Source organism: Balaenoptera ricei, chromosome 13 (genome assembly GCF_028023285.1).
Source record: "Balaenoptera ricei isolate mBalRic1 chromosome 13, mBalRic1.hap2, whole genome shotgun sequence".
NCBI classification, from domain to species: Eukaryota; Metazoa; Chordata; class Mammalia; order Artiodactyla; family Balaenopteridae; genus Balaenoptera; species Balaenoptera ricei.
Window position 1 is genome coordinate 101,152,231 of NC_082651.1, and position 21,019 is coordinate 101,173,249.

The 21,019-nt window shown below is 58.3% G+C and overlaps 1 protein-coding gene across 6 annotated transcripts in view; it reads left to right on the top strand.

The window, feature by feature from the left end:
• Positions 1 to 21,019, top strand: part of EIPR1 (EARP complex and GARP complex interacting protein 1) — an 88,850-nt gene that overhangs the window by 39,594 nt on the left and 28,237 nt on the right. For 4 of the 6 annotated variants that reach the window (XM_059942302.1, XM_059942303.1, XM_059942304.1 and 1 more), the window contains one exon: positions 14,644 to 14,800. The exons of 1 other annotated variant lie outside the window; for it this stretch is intronic. In XM_059942302.1, coding sequence (XP_059798285.1) covers positions 14,644 to 14,800 — 157 coding nt within the window. Of the gene's footprint in view, positions 1 to 917; positions 968 to 14,643; positions 14,801 to 21,019 lie in introns of those variants that run through there. One more of the 6 variants, XM_059942305.1, reaches the window with a different exon arrangement.

The following is a 21,019-nucleotide window of genomic DNA, read 5'->3' on the forward strand; positions in this document are numbered from 1 at the left end:
TGCCTTGTGAGGCGGGAGGCTGGCGGGCCCTGCAGGCCCAGCTCTGAGGACAGTGGGACGTGTGGCCAAGGGCAGGGGAGGGGCGGCTCGCCCATCCATCCTTTCCGCGGGTATGTATCCAGCTGCTGCTGCTTGCGCAGCGCGTGCGGGGCTTGAGGGAGCACAGGTGCTTGCGGCCTGCCCCCGGGGACGGGCCTGTGCCTTCGGGGGCCAGGGCTGTGGGGCGGGGGCGGGGCAGAGCTGGGGCGGAGTGCGGCGCCGCGGGAGGACTTGGGGGCCGTCCTGCGAGAGCTGCTGGCGGTGCCAGCTGGGGGTTCTGGATGCCCTGATGCCTGGGGTCAGAGGAGCAGCGACACTAGTGCTGTTGGTGGAGATGGGGCGCCTGGGCACCTGGGTGACGAGGGGTGCGGGTTCGGCGCTGGACGGGAAGTGTGCCCCGCGTCCGGTCAGTGGGGCTGCCCGTGAGCACTGGGCGCGGTGGGCACCTCTGCGGGTTCAGGGCTGAGGCCCCGGCCCTGGGCTGGGGGCGGGCCCTGGGCCTGCAGCGCCTGCCGGCCGGGGATGGGGAAGCTGAGGCGGCGGTGAGGGTGGGGAGCTGGCGGGCTGGTTCCTGTGCCGCCCGTGACAGAGCCCAAGCTCGCTCTGCTCGCCACACAACAGGCCTGTGGCCGAGAGGTGAGGGACCGGGGCAAGGAGTAACGGCTTTGTTCGGCAAGCCAGCGACCCGAGAAGACGGTGGGCTCATACCCCAAAGATCCATCCTGCCTGCGTTAGAGTTCAGGCTCCTTTTATACTGCAGGGGAGGGAGTGAAGTCGGACACTTCCTGGTTCCCGTCGGCCTCCGGAGGGGAGGTGTTACTTTCTCGCTCCTGCCGTCGTTCACCGGGGCCTGGGCAGGATGCTTCCTGGGAGCTGGACAGGGGTATTTTAGCTTAACGCTCACTGCCTGGGAGGCAGGGCCCCAGAGGTGGGCCATCATGGGTCATTTAAGCTCATAGGCAGCAGCCCTTTAATGATGAACTTGTGGTAGAAGACAGAGGGTTCTTCCCTGTTACACCAAGCGCCCAGGCCGGGGAGGCGAGGACCCAGGGCCGCCCGTGGGCCTCGCCCGCCTCCTGGGCCCTGCGTCTCCCGCCCCGGTTCCTGCCCGCCCCGGTTCCTGCCGTTGGTTGTGGAGGCGTCACCTCTGGGTTTTGTCAACCCGCTCCTGCACGGAGGGAAAGGCCACTCTGAGGCTGGCGTTCTTTGGTTTAAAACTCCAGTCTGGGACGTAACCCACCTAGAAGGCAAGAGTGGCAGAGGAGTGGCAGAGAAGAGAGGCAAAGCAGTGGGCACGCGGAGGCGGGGGGAGGGCAGCAGAGGGGCGGGGGGAGGGCAGCAGAGGGCCAGGGGGGAGGGCAGCAGAGGGGCGGGGGAGGGCAGCAGAGGGGCGGGGGGAGGGCAGCAGAGGGGCTGTCCCCTGTCGCCCCGCCCAGCCAGCCCTGCTGCAGGAGAGAGCAGGTGGGCAGCTGAAACTGCAGAAGCGGGGCAGTGTGTGAGAGGCGCGAGTTTGGAGGGCTGCCTTTAATCGGGGGAGATGGTGGTTGGGGAGGGGCCGGGGGAAGCCCCGTGACCTCAGCAGGGTGGCTGCCTTCCCGCCCGCGTGGCGGGGCGCGGTGGCCTGGGGGGGACGTCCAGCCTGCGCAGAGGGTGGCGCCAAGGTGACGCCGCGCTCTGTGCAATTTGGAGAGAGTCCCTCCCCGCCACCCCTCTGCCACTCTCGTCCTGTGAGAGGACGGCCAACTGAAGGCCCTGGACCCTCCTTTGAGAAGCCCCCTCCCCATAGACGTTCCGTAAGTGCGGGGCCCTGCGTCGTGTGTATTGAGTAAGATGCGTCTGTTTTTAGAGATTGGGCTCCCAAGGTGGGTGTGTCTCCGCCATCCTGCAGCGTCTGACCCTGTCTTCAGTGGAAGCTTTTCTCCGAGATGGTGAAGGGTCGGTCCTGTCCACTGGGATCTGCGCCTTGGGACTCGAGTCAAGCGTCTGCCGCCCCGGCACTGGCTGATGGGTCCAGGAGTGACCCTTGAGGAGCCCGAGGGAGGGAGGGAGGGGAGGCAGGTCCTGTTGCCCAGCGATGACTCCAGTCAGCACGTGTTCTTCCGAGGACCACAGCAGTGGCCTGGCTTTGTAATTGTATTGTTTTTTATAGTAGTATTCCTGCATCATTAATGACTGTAATTTGCTCGATAACTGCCAGTCAAAGAAACAAAAGAATTTTCCAAACACCCTAGCAGACCAGTATTGGAAAACCTTTTTTCAGCTGTAACATGTGGTGTTTCATGGTCATCTGTCTGTTTATCCCATGGTAACTTTTGGAGGAGTTCGGTAACTTTAATGAAAATTCCTGAAACTACTAAAGGGTCCCCAAATCTGCTTCAAATTCAGTGTTTGAATTCCTTTTCTGTTTTGGGGTGAGATAGTGGTCTGTAGTTTAGGGGACCTCTGTGTCCCTTAGTTGGAGTAGAAGAGCATTTGGAAAAGAACGTCCCTGGTTTCCAGTGAGGGATCCGGGTCACGCGTGGCCCGCTTCTCCTGCGGACTCCCTTCCCCCAGCACCGCTCCTCCTGTCCAGACTCACATCCCAAGATCCTCTCTCTAACCCACATTGCAGGTGGTGGGGGGACAGCCCCAGCGCGTTAGAAAGCCTGGGTGGGGACGCTGCTGGTCTTCTAGGGGCCAGCGAGGTCCTGTCCTTAAACCGCACAGACTGTGTGTCCAGGATTTCACAGGGACAACTCCTGGGAAAAGGAGACTAACAGTCTCAGGAGTGGCCCTGACCTCGAGGCTGGGGCAGGTGGGTGCAGCCGGCATGAGCAGGAGACGGATTGGAGCTGTCCCTGCGGGAAGGGCCTTCCTGGTCTTCTCTTCCTCTTAGGAGACCAGGGAGCCTGGCTGATGATGGGCACACAGTGAATGGGTGGGTGGGTCGCACGCGGGACGGGCACCAGAGCACACGTCCACCCGTCCATCCATCCCTCGGTCCATCCACCCAGCAAGTACCGTCGAGCATGTGCCATGTGCCGGGCAAGTCTCTCGTGTTGGGAAGACAGGCGTTACCTAGACACCCCGCCCACGTGTACTGCGTTTCGTGGAAGCAGCTCTGTGTCTCTTCAGCAGGCCCAGTGCCTGGTGTCGGGAGCTTTGTTCTGGAATCAGGCCTGCGGTCCGTCTGCTCCTGCCTGCTGCCGTGTCCTTGGCCGTGTCCTCGGCCGTGTCCTGGGCTGGCTACCCCTCTCTGAGCTTTGGTTTCCTCTCTGCATGTGAGATGGGTGAGCCGTTGTGGGGCTGCTGGGCACACGGACGTGGTGCCTGTGCCCTGCGAGGGGCCCTGGGGGCCGCGAGCCGACGCAGGGCACCCCTGCCCTCCAGAGCACACTGCCTTTACCGTGCGCTGACGAACGGGCTTCCCACTCCGTGAGGTGAAAGTACAAGACCTCTCAGAGGACACGCCTGGAAGCTTGACAGCCACGGCAGCTCCAGACCGAGCTCCAGACTCTCACCTGGTGTTCCCACGTTCCCAGGACGCCCCCGGCAGGAAGGCCTCCTGGACCACCCTCCTCCTGTGCGCCTGTCCTGGGGCTTTCTGAGATCCAGCTCTGCCATGGAGATGAGTGGAAACTGTGTCAGGTGAAGTGTTTTCAGGGTCAGTGGTGCACGTGGACTTCACACACAGGTGTACCTGATGACAGCAGTTACGACATGCCCTTGGGGTTCGCCTGGAGCTTCTGGAGGGATGGCGCTGGGGTCCTCGCGAGGCCCATCTGCTCCCACGTGCAGTGGTTGACACTGGCCCTCGGCCGGGAGCACTGAGCAGAGCGGCTGCAACATCTGCGTGGCCTCTCGACGTGGCTGCTTGGCTTCCTGGTGCCCGGGCGCTGGGTTCAGGGGCGAGAGAGCTGAGAGCGGGTGCACCTCTCGGTCATTTTCAGTGGTGGTATGAAGTGGCTCTTGTATGTAACCAGTTCCCCTTTGGTGGACATTTATTTTCAGTGTTTTTCTCTTACAAACAAAGCTGTATTGAAAACCTGTGCCTACTCATCTTTTGTTCTTGCTTGAGCTTTTCTTCTGGAAGAAGTGCTGGGTTGCTGGGGATTTTCCCACGGCCTTCACAGCTCCTTGGTCCCTCCATGGCTGAATTGCAGGGGCTCCTGCCCTCGAGTCCCGCTGCATCCCCCGCCCCCTTTGCTGCCTTTCTCTCCCTCCCTCCTGCCGCCTGTGCTCCAGTGAATGTCCCTGCAGGTTGGCTGGGCCCTGCTCCTGTCTCCTCATCCTGCTGCCGAGGCCGAGGGAAGCCACCACCTGAGTGTCACCTGCAGTACAGGGGACAGAGCTCCTGCCCAGAGGTGACAGGCATCGCTTTTACTCACCACTCGTGGTGGCTCCCCCAGCCATGAAGGATGCTCCAGGGGAGGACCCAGGTTCCCATGTGCAGCACTGATTGAAGATGCCACACGCCGAGGAGCGGGAGAAGGGGAAGCCGGGAAACCGAGGAGGAGGAGGGAGAGGGGGAGGGAGAGGAGGGGAGGGGGAGGAGGACGGGGTGGAGGAAGGAGGCAGGCAGGGCAGGAAGGAGCTGTTGCGGATGACCGACCCTCGGGCACAGGGTGGGCGAGGCGGAGGGAGAGCGAGGGCTGATGCGGGAGCTTGCAGACCCGTTGCCCAAGACCGTGTTGGTGGACTGGGGTCTGTCAGCTCCAGCCGTTTGTTTCTCTGTCGCGTTACCCCTCGTCCAGCAGCTGGGTTGTGGGGTGCCGGCCAGGTGCCAGGAGGGAACATTATTGGGGGTCCACCGCGTACACACCCGCCACCCGCCCGCTTCCCAGCCCTCCCTTTCAGGAGCTTTCCAGCACATGAAAATGGCACAGTTAGACCAACTTCAGCCGCCTTCGGGATTTGTAAAGATCTGAGCGCTTGGAGATTGTCCCGTGGAAAGTGCTGTAAATGTGTAAGATGTTGTCAAGCCTTCCAAGCAGCTTTTGTGTGTGTGTGTTTTGTGGAAAGATCCAGAATTTCCAAATAGTGGCCAGTTCATTTAAAAAAGATTGATGATCAGGCAGACATGTTTTAAATGAGTCTTTTACTTTTGTGTTTCAGAATCCCCCGCTTCACTTCCTGCATCTTGAGCCATTTTAAGTAGAATAAAGAGAGGAAAGAGGAGCACTTACAATAAGAAAAAGGAAAAAGGATTATCATTCCGCTCTCATTTCTAGTTGGCGGGGATTGTCTCCTAAGAGCGCGTCCCTGAGATGGTTCTTCCTCTCCGCTCCACACTTTATTGGGTGGGTGTGGGATGCTGTGCTCTTTAGCCAGGCCGCCAGATCGGCCTGCTTGTCAGTGGGAGGACCAGGCTTCTGGCGCTGGCTCCGGCCCACCACCCCGACAGCAGTGATGGGCACCAGCTGGGCCCCCGCGCCTGCGGAGGGGCACACCCTTCAGTGGCCGCTCCCCGGGCAACGGCATCGCGCAGCCAGCTGGCCCTGTCCCCAGCCCGTCAGAGCGCACCCCTGCCGGGCGCCTGCGCCACAGCCGCGACCGTCCGTAGGCTCTGACGGCAGAGCGTTTGCAGTCGGGGGTCAAGGTTAAACCCAAGGACCCCCTGCGCCGGCAGTTCTTAGGGCGCTGGCCCAGGCACACAGCCACAGCTTTGGGGCGCGCGGTCCCTGGAAGGAGCCGAGTCTGTACAAGTCGGGTTTCCGAGACGGGCAGACCCTCCGTGGTCTGACGCTGGCCCGCTGGAGGGAGAGCCGGTGCCCCCTTAGAGGTGGGCAGGGAGAGGCCTCTGCGGGAGCAGCCGGCCCAGCCGCAGGGTCGGCGGTCAGGGAGGGTGGGCCTGGCCGACCTGCTCCCTGCCGGGCGCCAGTGCGCGGTCTGTGGGCAGGGGCTGCAGGGCGAGAGGCAGGTGGCCTGGGCGCGTTCCTGCGGTCACTCGGAGGAGGCTGGCGGTGGTGGCCCCAGCGCCGCCCGCAGGGCCTGCCAGAGAGACTGGGGGAGTCTGGACAGCGCTGGGGCCACAGGTGTGAATGTCTCTGGTGGTCGCAGGAGTAATGGGGCGGGTGGTCCCAGCAGAGCCGGGAGGGCAGGGCTGTGCTGGAGCTCTGGGACGAGGGCCGTGAGTGGGAACCTGTGCCTTTGTGCCCACTTGGTTCCGTCCTGGCTGGTGCAGGGGCCACACAGGGGCCTGAGGGAGGAACCAGAAGGCTGGCCTGGGTGTGAGGCCTTCCAGAGCTGGGTGGGCCGCCGGGGCTCTGGGCTCAGGGCTCTGGGCTCTGGGCTGGGAGGCTGTTGAAAGGTCATTACCAGGCGGAGACAGCAGGGCCCCAGGGGGACGAGGGTTCTGGCCCACTCAGGGTCGAGCTCCCTGGACACCCTGGCACCGCACCACTCACGGGACCCCTTGCAGAAGACTTCCCCCTGCAGTGCCCCCAGACCCCCGAACGGGCAGGCCAACGGGAGGGTGCCAGAGGAGCTGCGTGTTTGTCGCAGAGCAGGCTGTGGCCGGCGCCCGCGCAGCTGAGATGGGGGCACGGTAGTGACCCTTCCAGCTTTGTGGGCCGTGCGGACCTTTCTCAGGCTCTTCCTGTCTCCCTTTGTGTCCCTTTTAAAATGCAAACCCATCCTCAGCTCGTGGGCCATGCAGAAACAGGCGGCGGGCCCGACTGGGCTGGCGGGCAGGGCGTGCACACCCCAGAGGAAGTTCCGGTGGGTTCAGGACCCGAGAGCAGGTGCGGCCGTGCCGGGGCCGGGAGCCGCTGTCTTTGCTGGCGATGGGGCCTGGCTGCTGGTGACCCTTCCAAGCTGCTCTTGTGAGCAGAAACCCTCCATCGATACCCGAGTCTGAAGCCGAGGCTGCGTCGTCTTGCCTCCGTGACGGCAGCACACCGGAATCGCGGCTGCAGTTGGCGTCACCTGCCCGATGAGCTTTGTGACAATCCACTGCCACCGTCCTGGCATCTGCTGCCTCCTCGCAGGTGCCCTGTGGGTTTGGTGGGGACGGGAGCATGCTCCGTGTGCCAGCTCTTTCCCAAGGTCAGGGCCATCTGGGCTCTCGGACGCCCGTGTGTGATGCTGCCTCTGGCTCCTGTTTTGATGGGTGGGGACGTCTCACCACTGGCTCCGCTGCCCCTGGGGTGGGTGCTGTGTGGGGGTCCTGCCCCGGCCTTCCCCAGTACACCTTCAGGAGCTGGGCCCGCTGGCCCTTCGCAGGGGGCCTTGGCCGCCACCCCATAGGTCTGACGGCTAGACGGGGGGTGTGCTGAGCCTGGGGGCTCCGTCAGCTCTCACGGGGCCCTTTCCTCGTGGCACAGCTGTCCTGGAAGGCGCCTGGCTTCTTTGGGGGGAGGCTTTGAGGAAAACTTACAGTATATTCTCGTGGCTGTGCTATCGGGTCTTTCCCCAGGGGGACCTGGGTTTCCCTAAAGGCAGGGGCCCTGGGCTGTGAACTGTCTCAGGAACCGAGTGAGCGGCTGTGACTCTTCACCGTGGGGACTCAGGGCAGGCTCCACCCAGACCCGAGTCGGCCGGTCACACAGGTCAGGGGCGCTTGAGGACCCGCCCAGATCTCCTCTCTCTTTTCTCCGAGGCCGGAGCCCCCGGGCTGGCGTGCTTCCTTCCTGGGCCCACCCCGTCTGTGGAGCTCGCGGCCAGTGCCCCCTCCCCGTCCTGTCCCTGCGATGGCGCCTCCCCTGCGAGGGGCTCCTGCACTAGTGCTGGGGTGAGGCACCTCTCTCTCCTCTGTCCCTCACTGCAGGCGCCTTCCTGCGCCGCCGGGCGGTGTAGTTCATGCAGTTCATGCAGCACTCTCTCCTCAAGCACCTAGAAGGCTGAGGCTGTTACAGGCGGGCCTTGGGGCGCGTCTCCGGGCTCACTGGCGGGCAGGCCGAGTTATGCCTGGTCCCGCGGTTGCTCGCTTGCCTCGTGGAGCTGGATTCTGCCTCGTTCACCCTGCTCAGCCTGTGTCAGACTCAGAGCCGAATGAAGTCTCTGAAGAGAGCCTGGGATTCCGAGCTGCAGCACCTGCGGCAGCCCCTCCCCTCCAGCTGGGGATCAGACTGTGTCCCCAGCCAGGCACCGCTAGCCCTGGAGCCGAGCCGACCGGCGCGGCTGCTGAGGCTTACAAAGGCTCTGATCTCCTCTGAGTCCCCTGAGCCCTGGACTCGACATCCCTGCAGCAGTCTGCACGCTGCGTGGGCTCACTGGGCAGCCTCAAGTACGCCTTTTCCACTCGTTTGCCCGATTATCTTTTTATCTCACTAAGTGCCTTTAGCTCGTGTGTTACGTGTAAAAGATAGACTGGCATCAAATTGGCCTTTAAGGCACGGCTCGTATTTTCCCTTTCAGAGCGGTGGGCTGTTCTGGACCCAGGAGGCTTCATCTTATTTCTGACTCTGGTGCTTATGAGCCGTGTGAGCCAGGGGAGGGCAGTTAGGTCCCGGAGGCCTCGGTTTCCTCATCTGTAGGATGCACAGGCATGGTGCGGAGTTCCCTTCCCGCGGATGTCCTGGGGTCTGAATCTGCTGTGTGAAGGCTGGGCTTGTTCGGAGGCAGGCCCTGCCCTCTGGGGGCTCCTGGTCACCGGAGCAGTAGTTCGGGCAGTTACATTGCAGGTCCTAAGTTGAGGATAGCTTTGAAAACAGAGATAAAAGAAGAATGCCTCAGTGGTTATTACAGCATTTTCCTTCTAAAGATCGCGTTTTCCTTCTTAAAACCACCTTAGTTTCTTTGATAGCTGGTGGATGTGTGTTGAATGCTGTTGAGATTCATATAGATATGGAAATCCTTAGAGTTTCAGAGCCAATTTGCATGTCTCGATGGGTATACCTCCAGTGTTTCTCATTTAGTACTGTTTACCTTCCATTTCATCTGCCTCTGAGCATTTGGAGAGTTTCTGATAACGCCTACCGTATTCCTAGGAGCAAAGGCACACTCTGATGCAGCGTGTTTTGCAGGTTTGCCCATTTCTAGGGTAGGTGATGTTGGCAGGCACCTCCCGTGGGCACCGAACTCGGTAACTTTCTGGTCTTCCTCAGGATAACTCCTAGCGTGTACATTTTCCAGTGAGGGGCTTCGGACTCACCTTGTACCTTGCACTGACTGAATTCCTGCTTTCTGCCAGGCGCTTGTGTCCCGATTCAGAACTGCCAGCCTCCACCCGGTGTCTGGAGCAGATCCTCCACACTCCTCATCTGTCCTCAAGGGCCTTCCTGGTCTGGCCCTCAGAGGGCTTCAAACCTCATTTCTCCCAGCTTTAATTCACCTTTACCGTATCCTAAGTAGAACCGTTGGCCATTCTCCATCCTCCGAGGTCCCTGGGCCCTTAATCCTGCTTCAGAACGCCTCTGTGTCCATTTCCATGTGCCCAAACCCTCCTTGGGGCTGAGGCCAAGTAGCTCCTCTTCCCAACACCCTTTCCTTTGGTCCCCTCCCCCCTCAGGGAAGGCGTCTCCTTCCTTTAGCACCTCACCTGGATCTCTCAGAGCACTTGCCGATCTTGACCTTGTATTACTTAACCATTTGATCGTGTTTTGCATCCTCGTGGGCAGCGTCTGTGTTGGACTCGGCTCCACGCCTCAGGGTCTTCCAGTCATTCTCTTGGGGGCTTCTGACGGGTTGGCCTCTGGCCTCGGGTGCACACAGAGAGGAGGGGCAGGGCGGCTCTGTGTGTCGCCCACGCCCACCATTGTTTTCCCAGCTGCCCTGAGGGCAGCTGCTTTGTAGCCACTGCCCATAGTGGGCTGTGCCCGCCCAAGCCCACCCTTCTGTAAGCCCGCTCAGGCTCTTTCTCCCCCTGCAGCCAGTTGGCCATCGGTGTGGACGCAGGTGGGCGCTGGCGGGGCATGTGTGTTCTGTGGTCTGTGCCCTCGGGGCCTGCCTGGCCCTGTGCCCTGGTGGGTATGACTGAGCTCTTGCAGGAGTGATGCTCGGTCAGTTGGTGCCCCGCGGTCCATCCATCAGGGCCCAGAAACACAGTCGGAGCAGTTTTCCAAAAGGCATGTGACTCGCCGGAAGCCTGGGGTCCCTCCGTGAAGCCGATGCTCTGCCGTTCCTGCCACCATCTTCCACACCAGCAGGTCCCCCAAACAGGCATCCCAGCCCGACCTTGCTGAGAGCCCTCTGGCCCTTACCCCGCCGGCAGGCGGCCGCCGCGCCCCCTCGTGGCTGTGCGGGCCCAGCGTTTCCGGGCGTGGAGAGTGGAGCGAGCGGGGCACCAGCGCAGCTCTGGTGAAACACCCAGGTTCCTCCTCACCGAGGCGCAGGCGGTTCCCAGGCCTCTTTGTTCTCTGGGGCAGGAGAGAGCGTTCGGGGCAGCGTCCACAGGTCCTGTCCCTGAGGCCGAGGGAAGCCGTGAGCAGGTAGGGCTCCCCCGTCGCTGGGCTGGTGGCCGTCTGCGCTTGCCCGCCAGGGCCCACGGGCTTTCTGCAGAGGCCAGAGAGTGGATTAAACAGGGCCCCGGCGCTCCACGCCCTGGATCCTTAAAGTTGGCGCATGTCTCTGCTGCCCTTTGATGGGGTGGGAGGGCACTTTCTGAGGCTTCCACCCCCTGACCGCACAGGCCACGGGGCGGTGAGTGTTCTACCCACTGCCATGTCAGGTCCATGGAAATGACACATGTCCGGGTGGGTCTTCAGGCCCACTGGGTCTGCTGAGACCTGGCTTTGTCCATTTGTTGCCTGGCCCCCAAATGTCCCCAGTGTAACACGGGGACATGGGACGCTTTGGGTTCAGTGGACCTTGAACTGCCAGGGTGTGGCCCTGGGCCCGGCGTGTGATCACCAAGTAAGCAGCACGAGGTCCCTGGGCGAAGCCGTGGGGAACCGTCTCAGTACACACCTGCCCTGCTGTTGCGGGGCTCTGACTGCGGGACATCCGGCCGTATTTCCGACCGTGGGTCCCGTGACTGAAACTGGCTCAGACCAGGCCTGGGTAAAGGGTCACGACTTTTAGTGGGTTACTCCCCTCAGCCTCCTGCTCGCTCACTCTCGTTTCCTTCTGCAGGCGTGTGGACTCCTGCCTGCGTGTACGGGCAGCCAGGGCTGGGTCGGAGGGCCATCTGTTTCTCTCCTTGCAGCACCGTCTCCTGTTGTCTATTGGCCAGTTGGCCTTCCTTGGCGGGTAACCTGGCCTGGTCGGTCATTAGGCTAATTGCTGCCCCCTGGCTTCTGGCAGTTACATACATACCATCACCAGGCCACTCTTGCTTTGGGGCCAGGTTTAACTGCTGGAGTCAGAGAGCGGCCACAAAGCCCGTTACCAACAGGCCACGCGTCGTGACAGCCTCTCCTGAGAGTGGAATTGCTGGTCACCTGGTATGCGGATGTCCAACCGCCAAAGTGTTCGAACTGTTTTACGCTCTTTCCAGCAATCGTTTGAGGGATCTGGTTGCTCCACATCTTTGCCAGTACTTGGTGGTGTTGATCTTTTTTACATTAAATGTTAGCCGTTCTGGCAGGTACGTAGTGTGTCTCATTTTGGTTTTGTTTTGCATTTCTCCAGTTACTGTTGATGTTGAGCATCTTTTCTGGTGCTTGTTGACCGTTCATATGTTTTCTTTTGTGAAATGTCTGATTCAGTCTTCTGCCCACTTTTAAAAACTGGGTTATTTGTCTTATTAAGTTGTAGGAGTTCTTTATATATTCTGGATACAAGCCCTTTATCTGGATACAGACATATGTATTCTGAATATTTTCTTCAAGTTTTGCTTCATTTTTAAAGCAGTGTCTTTCCAAGAGCAGCAGTTTTTAATTTTGATGAAGGCCGATGCCTTTTGGTGAATAGACGTTCTTAATTATAAAGTAGTGTTATCAGTCTTTTCCTTTGTGATTAGTGTTTTTTCTGCCCTGATTAAGAAATCTTTGCTTATTGAAGAGTTATGAGGATATTCTACTATATAGTCTAGAAAAGATTTGTATGATTTTATCTTTCTCATTTTGATCTTCAGTCTATCTGAAGGTAGTTTTTGGGTGTGTTGTGAGGTAGAATGCAGCTCGTTTTTTTCATGTGGATATATTGATAAAATTGATCCAGCATCTTTTATTGAAAAGACCATCCTTTGTCCACTCCAGTAAATGGCATTTTGTTGTAAATCAGGCGACCATCTCTGTAAGGTCTATTTCTGGATTGCATTTTCTTTCTCTGGGCTATTTATCTATCTGTGTATCAGCAATAAGTTAATATCAGATTGTAAACCATCCAGTTTTGTTCTTCTGCATGACTGTCTTGGCCATTTGGGCGGTTCACGTTTCCATGTAAGTTTTACGACTTCAGAATCAGGTTGTTGATTTCTAACAAAAAAAGAAAAAAAAAAAGCCATCTAGAACTTTGGGGTTCAAGGGCTCTTTACAGTAGTGAAGCTTCCCATCCTTGAACATGGTATGCCCCTCCATTTACTGAGGCCTTTGCTTTCTCTCAGCAGTATTCTTCATTTAGCACCTCTTTAGTTTGAGATAGTATTGGATATTTCATTTTTTAATTCGATTATTAATAGTTTTTCAAATTTTGTTTTTAAAATTTTTGTTGTTAATCTATAGATACCAATCGAATTTTATATATCACCCTTGTGTCTAGCAATTTTGCTAAATTCCCTGTTTTATTTCTAATGTCTATACGTGTAAATTTTCTTAAGTTTTCTATACATATAATCATTAGCAAGTAACAGTATTTTTATTCTTTTCATGTTCTCCTATCTTTATTTTTTTTCTTGCCATACTGAAGTAGTTAGGACCTCTGGTGTAACATTAGCTACAGGTGGTAGCACAAAGCGTTCCCGTCTCATTCCTCTTCTCACGAGGAAAGCATTTAACTGTTCACCCCACTGGCAGTTATGTTTGCTGGGTGAGCAGGCAGCTACAGGAGGAGTTACTTTCCTGACACCTGCACAGAATTCTCAGAAGAAGGAGCTGTTCAGTGGGAAATCGGCCACTAGTTGCTTCTCCCGCGCACTAGTTTCCCGCACGCTAGCTGCTTCCCGCGCACTAGCTGCTCCCTGCGCACTAGCTGCTCCCCGCGCGCCGGCTGCTCCCCGCGCAGTAGCCGCTTCTGCTGTGTCATCTTCTGTCATGCTGTGCACTGCAGCCACAGTTCAGTTCTCATGGTTTCAGTCCCATCACTTTTCAGATTAGAAATTTCTTTTCTGTCATTTAGGGAGATTAGTATAATCTGTGCCTCTGCTGGGTGAATGTTTCGGGCATTTGCTTATTCTTTCCGGCTTAAAGTTGCCAACTCTCTCTTCAGTTAGTTGTTCTCCTGTTTCAGGAGTTCCACTGCCAATCCCATGGGCTCTACAGCAAGACTGTGGAACTGAAAATCTCAGCAAACAAATCAGTTTCTCTCGTAGACAGAAACTGTCGTGCACTACTTTTTCATGGTTAAGGGTGGATGTGTTAACATTAAGTTTATATGTAATATACATGATTCCTTTTTCTTTACGCTGCAATTCCATACTCTCTCAGAGCCAGTGAGGTGCGTGGCCTGAGCCCTGAGACGGGGACCGGGAAGCCTTGGTTGAAACCCTCACCCTTCTACTGGCGATGTGATCATGGGTGATGACGGTATTATGACAATAGTACCTGCGGAGCCAGGCGTGGTGCCCGCTGTGGTCACCGCTGTATTGCTTGGTTGATTAGTTGGTGTTCACATTGGAGGACCATGTATCTAATGAGAAGTGGGACGCTTTCAAATGTACTCTAAGGTCCTTTGTTTTTTTGGGTTTTTTTCCTTATTTCTTGGGGTATTCTTTCTTTTTCTACAATTCTTTCATATTCTTCACATGATACCAATTGACGATTTAATGCTGAAGCCTGTTCATTGTTTTATCATTTATTAAAGACCATTTTTAAAGGGGAAGGTGTTTAGCACATATGCCGTTTAGAACTAAATGGAAAGCAAATTTTGAAAGGGTTTACATTTAGGAATTTATGATTCAGTTTTTAATCGCGTAATGTTAAATCTGTGTCTTTTTGTTTTGTCTTTTCATCTTATTTTGTGTCTTACTGAAAAATTGTTTTAAAAAAGACAAGTTGTTTAGAGGGCAGAGACCTAGAGCCAGACAGGCTCCTGAAAAGAGGTGGCCCGCCTCTCCTGTCTGTGCTCAGTGCCTCTGACCACAAAGTGGCTTCGCGTCACCGTCGGGCGCCGGGCTGCCCTCCACCAGGGCTTAGCCTGTGCCATCCGGCCCGCACCCATCCCCTCAGCGGACGGGGGCCTGCGCCACCACTGACACCGTTTGGCACGTACGCGTGAACGCAGCGTGCGCAGGGCACTCAGCCCCTGTGCCAGGTGCCCTCACAGAGCTTGCGGGGAAAATCCATCGAATGCCGCTCTTAGACCCCAGCCGCACCCGCGGTGATTATATCTTGAGCTGCGCCCCACCTTCACTTCACTCCTTTCCTGAAGAACTGTTGGAGAAGCACGGGAGGAGATCGATTTTGAGGAAATGAGATTTTCTTCTAAAGCAGGATGGTGTGTTGGAACAGGGCCGGGGAGCAGGGGCTGGAGCCGCCCGCCTGGTCGGCCTTCCGAGGGGCAGGGGTGCGGGCCCGGGGCTGCGTGTGCGGGCGCCGTCGGCAGGGCGGGCGGCCACGCTCTGCTCACGTCTCCCTTGTCCCTCAGCTGCAGACGGCAAAGTCGTGACGTGCGCCGCGGTGTGGAGGATGCCAGCGGAGCTGGAGCCGGGCGGCCACGAGTCCCCGGAGGATGCAGCGAGCCCTGCACACGCCCTGGAGCTGCTCTGTCACCTGGGCCCCGCGGCCCACGGCAGCACCGCCTGGTAGGTTCCGCCCCTGCGTGCCCAGGCAGGCTTGGAGGCAGGTCCCCACCGCAGAGGCCCCTCTGCTCTTTGAAGAAGATGGCGTAAATTGCTTGCTTCCGCTCTCTCCTTAGTGCCAGTCGTTTCCCAGATGAGACAAATCTATGGAGACCCTGCTGCACACGTACTGAGAAAAGCTGCGTCCAGATCCTTTTCTTCTAAAGTCAGCCTTGCCGGGTACCTGCCGGGAGGATGGCAGTCAGGTGCCGTACAGCACTGAAGCGCTGCATTGCTTTTTGCCTCATGGATACACCTTCACTCAGCAATCCTATGCATAAATTAATTTCTTTGTCACCTTGGGTTGAAGGCTTGTGACGTCGTCTTCTGAGGACCAAGTGTGGATGCCCCGTGTGCGGGTCGCGCTGTGCCCCCGGCCCTCCGAGGCTTCGTCCTGCACTTATTTCCCCAAATGCCTGTGCGGTCTCAGGACGGAGAGACGCCGCCGCCATCCCTTAGGGCTCCCAGGCCCCTGGCCGCCCGCGTGCCCTGAGCAATCCCGCGCGGGACTGGCGTGCCCTCCGTGGTAACGCACGGACCCCACTCACAACCCTCACAGCTCACGTGAGTCGCCGAGTCGCCGACGCCTTGGTAAACTCAAGAAGCCGTGCTTTCTAGAAGGGAGCGTGGGAACGTACCCTTGTTAGGGGTGTTTACGGTTACAGCGGTAATTGTTTTACTTAATACGGTCACACTCCCACGTGTGCGTGTGTGTGCGTGTGTGTGCGTGTGCTTGTGCGTGCATGTGTGTGCATGTGTGTGTGCTTGTGCGTGCATGTGCGTGTGTGTGCATGTACATGAGAAAGAGCCTCCGTGTAGTCACTTCTTAGTCACCCCTACCAATTAAACAAATTTAATCCAGCAGGTGTTTATTAAGCACCTGCTGCACACGCCCGCCAGGCTCCAGGGACCCAGGGTGATGGGTCAGGGGACCTGGCCTCGAGGAGTCACGATCTCTCGGGGAGGCCGTGGTGTAAACATCTAACCGAGACCCAGGGCAGGCGGGGACCACGCTGGAGTCGTTATGAACCGTGTGCTATGGGCCCGCCGAGGAGAGAGTCCCTGAGTTTTACTAGAGGAATTGATGACGGAGTCTCTGAGGAGGTGACGTTTGGAGCTGGCACTTATCCTGGTCCCCACCGTCAGCTGCGTTTGGAGCTGGGGAGGGCGGGGGGAGCAGAGCTGGGGGCCCGCGTGGCCAGGGCCCTGGGGGGCCTCCGTCTGTCGGTCTGTGTGTGGAGGTGGTTAGCAGGCGCCAGGTCGGGCTTGTTGCTTTTTCCCAGGAGTCCGGCCGTCTGCACAGAAGGGGTTGTCCCGCCCCCTGAGAAACTACCCATGGGTGCAGAACAGCACCGCAAACCACACAGAGCTGTTCGGAGCCCACGTCTCAGGTGGCAGCCGTGCTTCCCCAGCAAACATTTGCATGTGTGTGTGTGAGTGCAAGAGTGTGTGCACATATGTGTGTGCATGTGTGCGTGCACGTGTGTCTGTTCCAGGAGCCACCCCGGCACTGGGGAGCGGGTGAGTGAGACAGTGCAGACCCGCAGTCATTTCGGGCGAGGCCGGCATATACAGGCGGTGTCCATGCCTTTGGCGAGTGCAGAGAGGGGTGAGCGCTGGGAGGGGACCTGCCCCCTGTGGACGAGGGGACGAGGGGCTAAGGGAGGGGCCGTCGTCTGCTCCCCGCTCCCCCCCGGGCCCAAATGCTCCATCAAAGCTGCCGTCGTAGGGGGAGCAGGCCGCGCCTGCCCACGGGCGGCGGTGGCGGCGGAGGTAGTACACCCGTGCTCTCACCTGTGAAAGGGAGCGTGTCAGGAGGTAAGTGTCGATATTTAAACCCATCCTCTCAGAGTCACCTCGGAACGCTGTGATTCCCAGTTTGCTGCTCTTGTTCAAAGTACTTCTTGAAGTCTTGTTTGTTGTCCATTGCTTCTCTCTGTGTCTTTGACCTTTTCACCCGTGGCGGCAGGTGCGGTTGTAGCAACAGCTCAGAGAGACCCTGCGTGCCCGCCCGTCTCCCCCAGCGGGGGCCGTGCACCGCTGCCGTCGAGGCGGCCCACAGCCCCACGCAGGTTCACGTGTTCCGCACTCATGCCTGTGTGTGTGCCCTGAGCTCCCTGCATCTCGTCACGCGTGTCAGTCTGTGTGGTCACCACCACGGTCGGGACCCAGAACCAGGATCGCTCGGGCCGCCTGGTTACGGCCACCGCCGCCCCCGCACGCCCCGCCCTTCATCCCTGGCCGCTGTGAGCCTGCGCCAGCCGGTGCGCCGTCACCGGGAGAGCATTCTGCACGTGGAGTCACGCCGCGTGCATCTGAGGGCGGCTTTTGCATCATCGTCCCTCCTTCCTTCTTACTCTGAGTAGGACTCCGGGTGGGGTGGACACAGTCTGTGTAAGTGTTCCCCTGTGGAGCGTCCGGGTCCCCGGCTTCGGGCTGTTGTGCGTAGAGAGCCTCTGAACAGCACCCTGCGCGCCTGGGTCTCCACTCTCCTGGCCAGGCGCCTGGGGGCAGCTGCTGGGCCATGCGGCGCAGGGCTTAGTTTGGTGGAAACGGCCGCGCTCTGCTCCGGAGGGGTGGTGCCGGCCGTGCTGCGGGTCCGGTCTCGGCATCCTCGTCGGCATGTGGGGCTGTCGTGCACGTTCTCTTAACCATCCTCAGTGGTGTCCAAGTGTCAGCAGTAGATAGGGAGTGTGAGTTTTGGAGATTTAAGTCTGGTGGATCCGTGGAGGTGAAGGACACTGTGGTCAGACATGAGGCAGTCGGTGTTCTGTGTTCACTCGCTTGCTTTCCTTTTTGGCTTATTACTTGTGCTGAGAGCAGTTCCAGGAGAGGGGCTCCCAGATGCTCTGACCATCGGCCGCTGCCGGCCAGACGGGAGTGTCCAGGAATGCCACACGGTCCTGGTGCCCTGGGGTCGTGGCTGCGCTGACTGGCAGAGGCGTGGGGCGCCTGTCCTCAGGACCCCTCAGCCTCTCCTGTTCTGGGGCGGCGGGGGCATGGGGTGGACGGCGCCCACGCCTGCATCGCAGCAAGCAGGGTCAGCTAGTGCACGGTGGGTCTCTTGTGCTCACCTTCCCCGAGGTGGCCGTAGGGTCACTGGAAAGTCACCTGTTTCTGTAGATCAGGTCTCCATTCCTGAAAAGGAGGTGACATTTCTGGTTGTGCCGATGGCTCCTTGGCGGGGTCTCTGGAATGCGGTACTTTGCGTGGCTGTAAATAAGGCAGTGAAGGGGCTGGTGTCACGTCCCCCCCAGACCCTTCCGGGCCTGACTCCCCGGTGTCGCCCTGTGGGGACACAGGCCCCGACCTGACCCGGAGGGGCCGCCCCGTGACCTGCTGCGCTCAGCTCCCCTGGGCTCAGCGTCGCCTCCCCAGAGAGGTCCTTCCCAGCCGCTGTCTCCGGAATGATCACTGCTCCGACCCCACTCACGCCTTCCTGTCTTTTTACCCACTTTTATCTCGTCACAGCCGTCACCGCCTCCCGACCCTGCCCTCTCTGCGTTCGTGCTCCTGCGTCTTTCTCCGTAGCCTGAGCTCCCTCCGGGCAGGGGCCTGTCAGGATGCAGGCTGCGCGCTGTCGCCTGCATCAGCGCCAAGGACGGTGCCTGGCACACAGAGCACTGCACGTGTTGAGTGAGAAAGGGGCGAAGTGGGGCGCAGAAACGCTGCTGAGTCGTGACTGAGACCCGGGCCGTCGGGGGCTTGCGTGCCTCGCCTTGTCATTTCCCACAGTGACCCTGTAAAGTGGGGACCACGGTAGGTAGGGTACCTGTGGGCCAGAGAGAGGAGGAGGTTGCGTCCAGGGCCGCTCGCTCCCCGGGGCAGCGACTGGACCTCCCGGCTGGGCAGTCTGGCTGCGGGAGGCGCCTGCGGAACGGGGATTGGGAGCCGCCTGTGGCCATCGCTCCGCGGCTTGGAAGTGGTGTCAGGCGCTGGGAGTGTAGACGCATCTTCATCAGAGTAAGTTTGGGGAGTGTTCACGCAGCTTCCTGCTGGTCACGAATTCTGCTCTCGAGGGGACCCCCTCATTTCGCAGATACTAGAGTCATCGTCTTTCCCGGCATGCTTCTCCTCTCCCTCCCGGTGCGCTCCTGCGGTCAGCGTGGCGATTGTGGAAGCAACGGTGGGCCTGGGGTCCGTGGCCCTGGGCTCTGCCTGCAGATCTGTAGCTAATTCACGGCATCCCTTTGGCGAGTCGGTCAGTTTGGGCCTCATTCCCTCGTGTGTCGAATGGCTTGGATTCAGGAGTCGGCTCTAAGTTCACTGGATGTAGTGAGCTCTCTTCCACGCCTGCTCAGCGCCGCGTGCCTGTCCCTGAATCTCGTCACGGCTCACGGCCCTCCTTCCGCTCTGCCTGTCGCACTGAGGTGAGGGGCACTGGCCGCCCTGCTGCTCATCAGACACGCGGCCGTGGGCACGCCACTCACGTGAGCCCCTCCTGGGTGAAGTCAGCTCAGCTGGTGGCGGGCTGCCCGCAGGGCTTGGACTGAGCCGTGAGGATGCTTTCAGCAGACCGTGGTCTTTTCACCATTTTCAGGGCATCTCATCCCGTCCTGCTCCAGGTTATGTATATTAGCTGCCTTAAATCCTTTTGGAAGGATATGGGATGTAGATACGTAAAATTAATAAAACTTTACCTTGTTGTGTTAAAGGCACTGAGGTGAGAGTTCGTCCTCGTGTCACACGTGTAGTTGACCCTCTTCCCCTTTCCGGGGGTAGGTGAGGAAGGGCTGCTGACGACTCCCCCTCCGTGTGCTGCGTGCTCGTTCTCCTCTGGGGTTGGGTCTCCCAGGGTCGGCGCCGACCCTGACGGGCGATGCGTGTCATCAGCACGTGCGGTGTCTACACGGACGGCGAGCTGGGCGCGTGGGGGCTGCAGACCCTCCGAGCCCTCTAGGGCCTCCTGGCGTCACCCTCCGTCTCCCGTGTACGCCGGCGTCTCTTGGAGCCCCGATGAAGGGGGGGTGTTCGGGAACGCGGCAGCTAAGAGCAGGAAGGAGGTGACGGTCCTCTGGCGCCGGCTCACTACGAGATAGGGGCTGTATCACCGTCGAGATTGGCCCGGGGGCTGATTAGCCACCACGGTGTAATTTGGTGGCTCTCCATCTCCTTCTCATGATGAAGAGGCCCTCCAGCTACTGAGGAGTTACGCACGTTGGCTGTGGATTAACGCTTCCTGCTGGAGAGTGGAAGCAAAGTCAAGATAATGGAAACATGCACCATTTCCCAAGTGGTGCGTCGGGAGCAGTCATACAGACTGCAGTGTTTCGCGCACGGTGAAAATCTCCTTAAGGGACAAATCACTAAAATCGGAAGCCAGCAGCTTTGGGGGATGGAAGTGAAACTAGTGGCGGTCAGCTGCAGCCCATCCCCACACACCCTGCCCCCCCTACGGGGGACGTGCCGGGTCTTTCTCTGATGTCCTTGCAGATGCCCGTGGCACTTGCACAGTGACCGCTGACCTCTGCTTTCTGGGGAGAAGATACCTCTGCAGTGCAGATGGAGGTAAATATCACACTGGAATGCCAGGCCGGCTGAGAGGGTCAGGAATTCCTGGGAAGCGGGTGTGCATGTTACCGTTCTTATTAGAAGAAGGAAAAAGGGCCGTAAGCTTGGGTGTTGAGCTTAGAGAGGAAATGGAAGAAAAGAAACTTGTGCAGGTCTCCAAATACTTGAGGTGGTCTGGCCAGAAGAAAGGATTTGGCCTCCTCTCTGACTTTGCGTTTCTTCTTTTCACTTCAGTGTATAGAACAGTGTAAGTTGACTTGGGTGAATGTTACAAAGAGTAAATTCAAAGTTATCCTTAATATCTTTCCAAAGTTGTCTCTGAGGATACGTAAGAAAAGATGTTTGAAATTTTCAGAGATCCTATGGTATGATTCTGCTGCCAGTGAGACGGTGGAAAGGTCTCTGTGATTATGACAGTGTCATCCTGGAAGATTTATCAGATTTTATAAGGTCCAGGTTTGTGCTTTCTGGTTTCATCCAACCTAGATATACTTAGGTGTAAGGTTTTTAAACTGGAGCCCTGAAGTTGCTTCCCTGGTTACTGGCTCACTGCAAAAGTGGTCCGCTAGCTTTAAGAGAAGCCTGGAATGAGGCCTCGCATCCCTTATGTTGTAGGAAAAGAACAGTCTGTGGTTTTACAGGACAATATAAAGATGTCTTCCTCTTTCACTT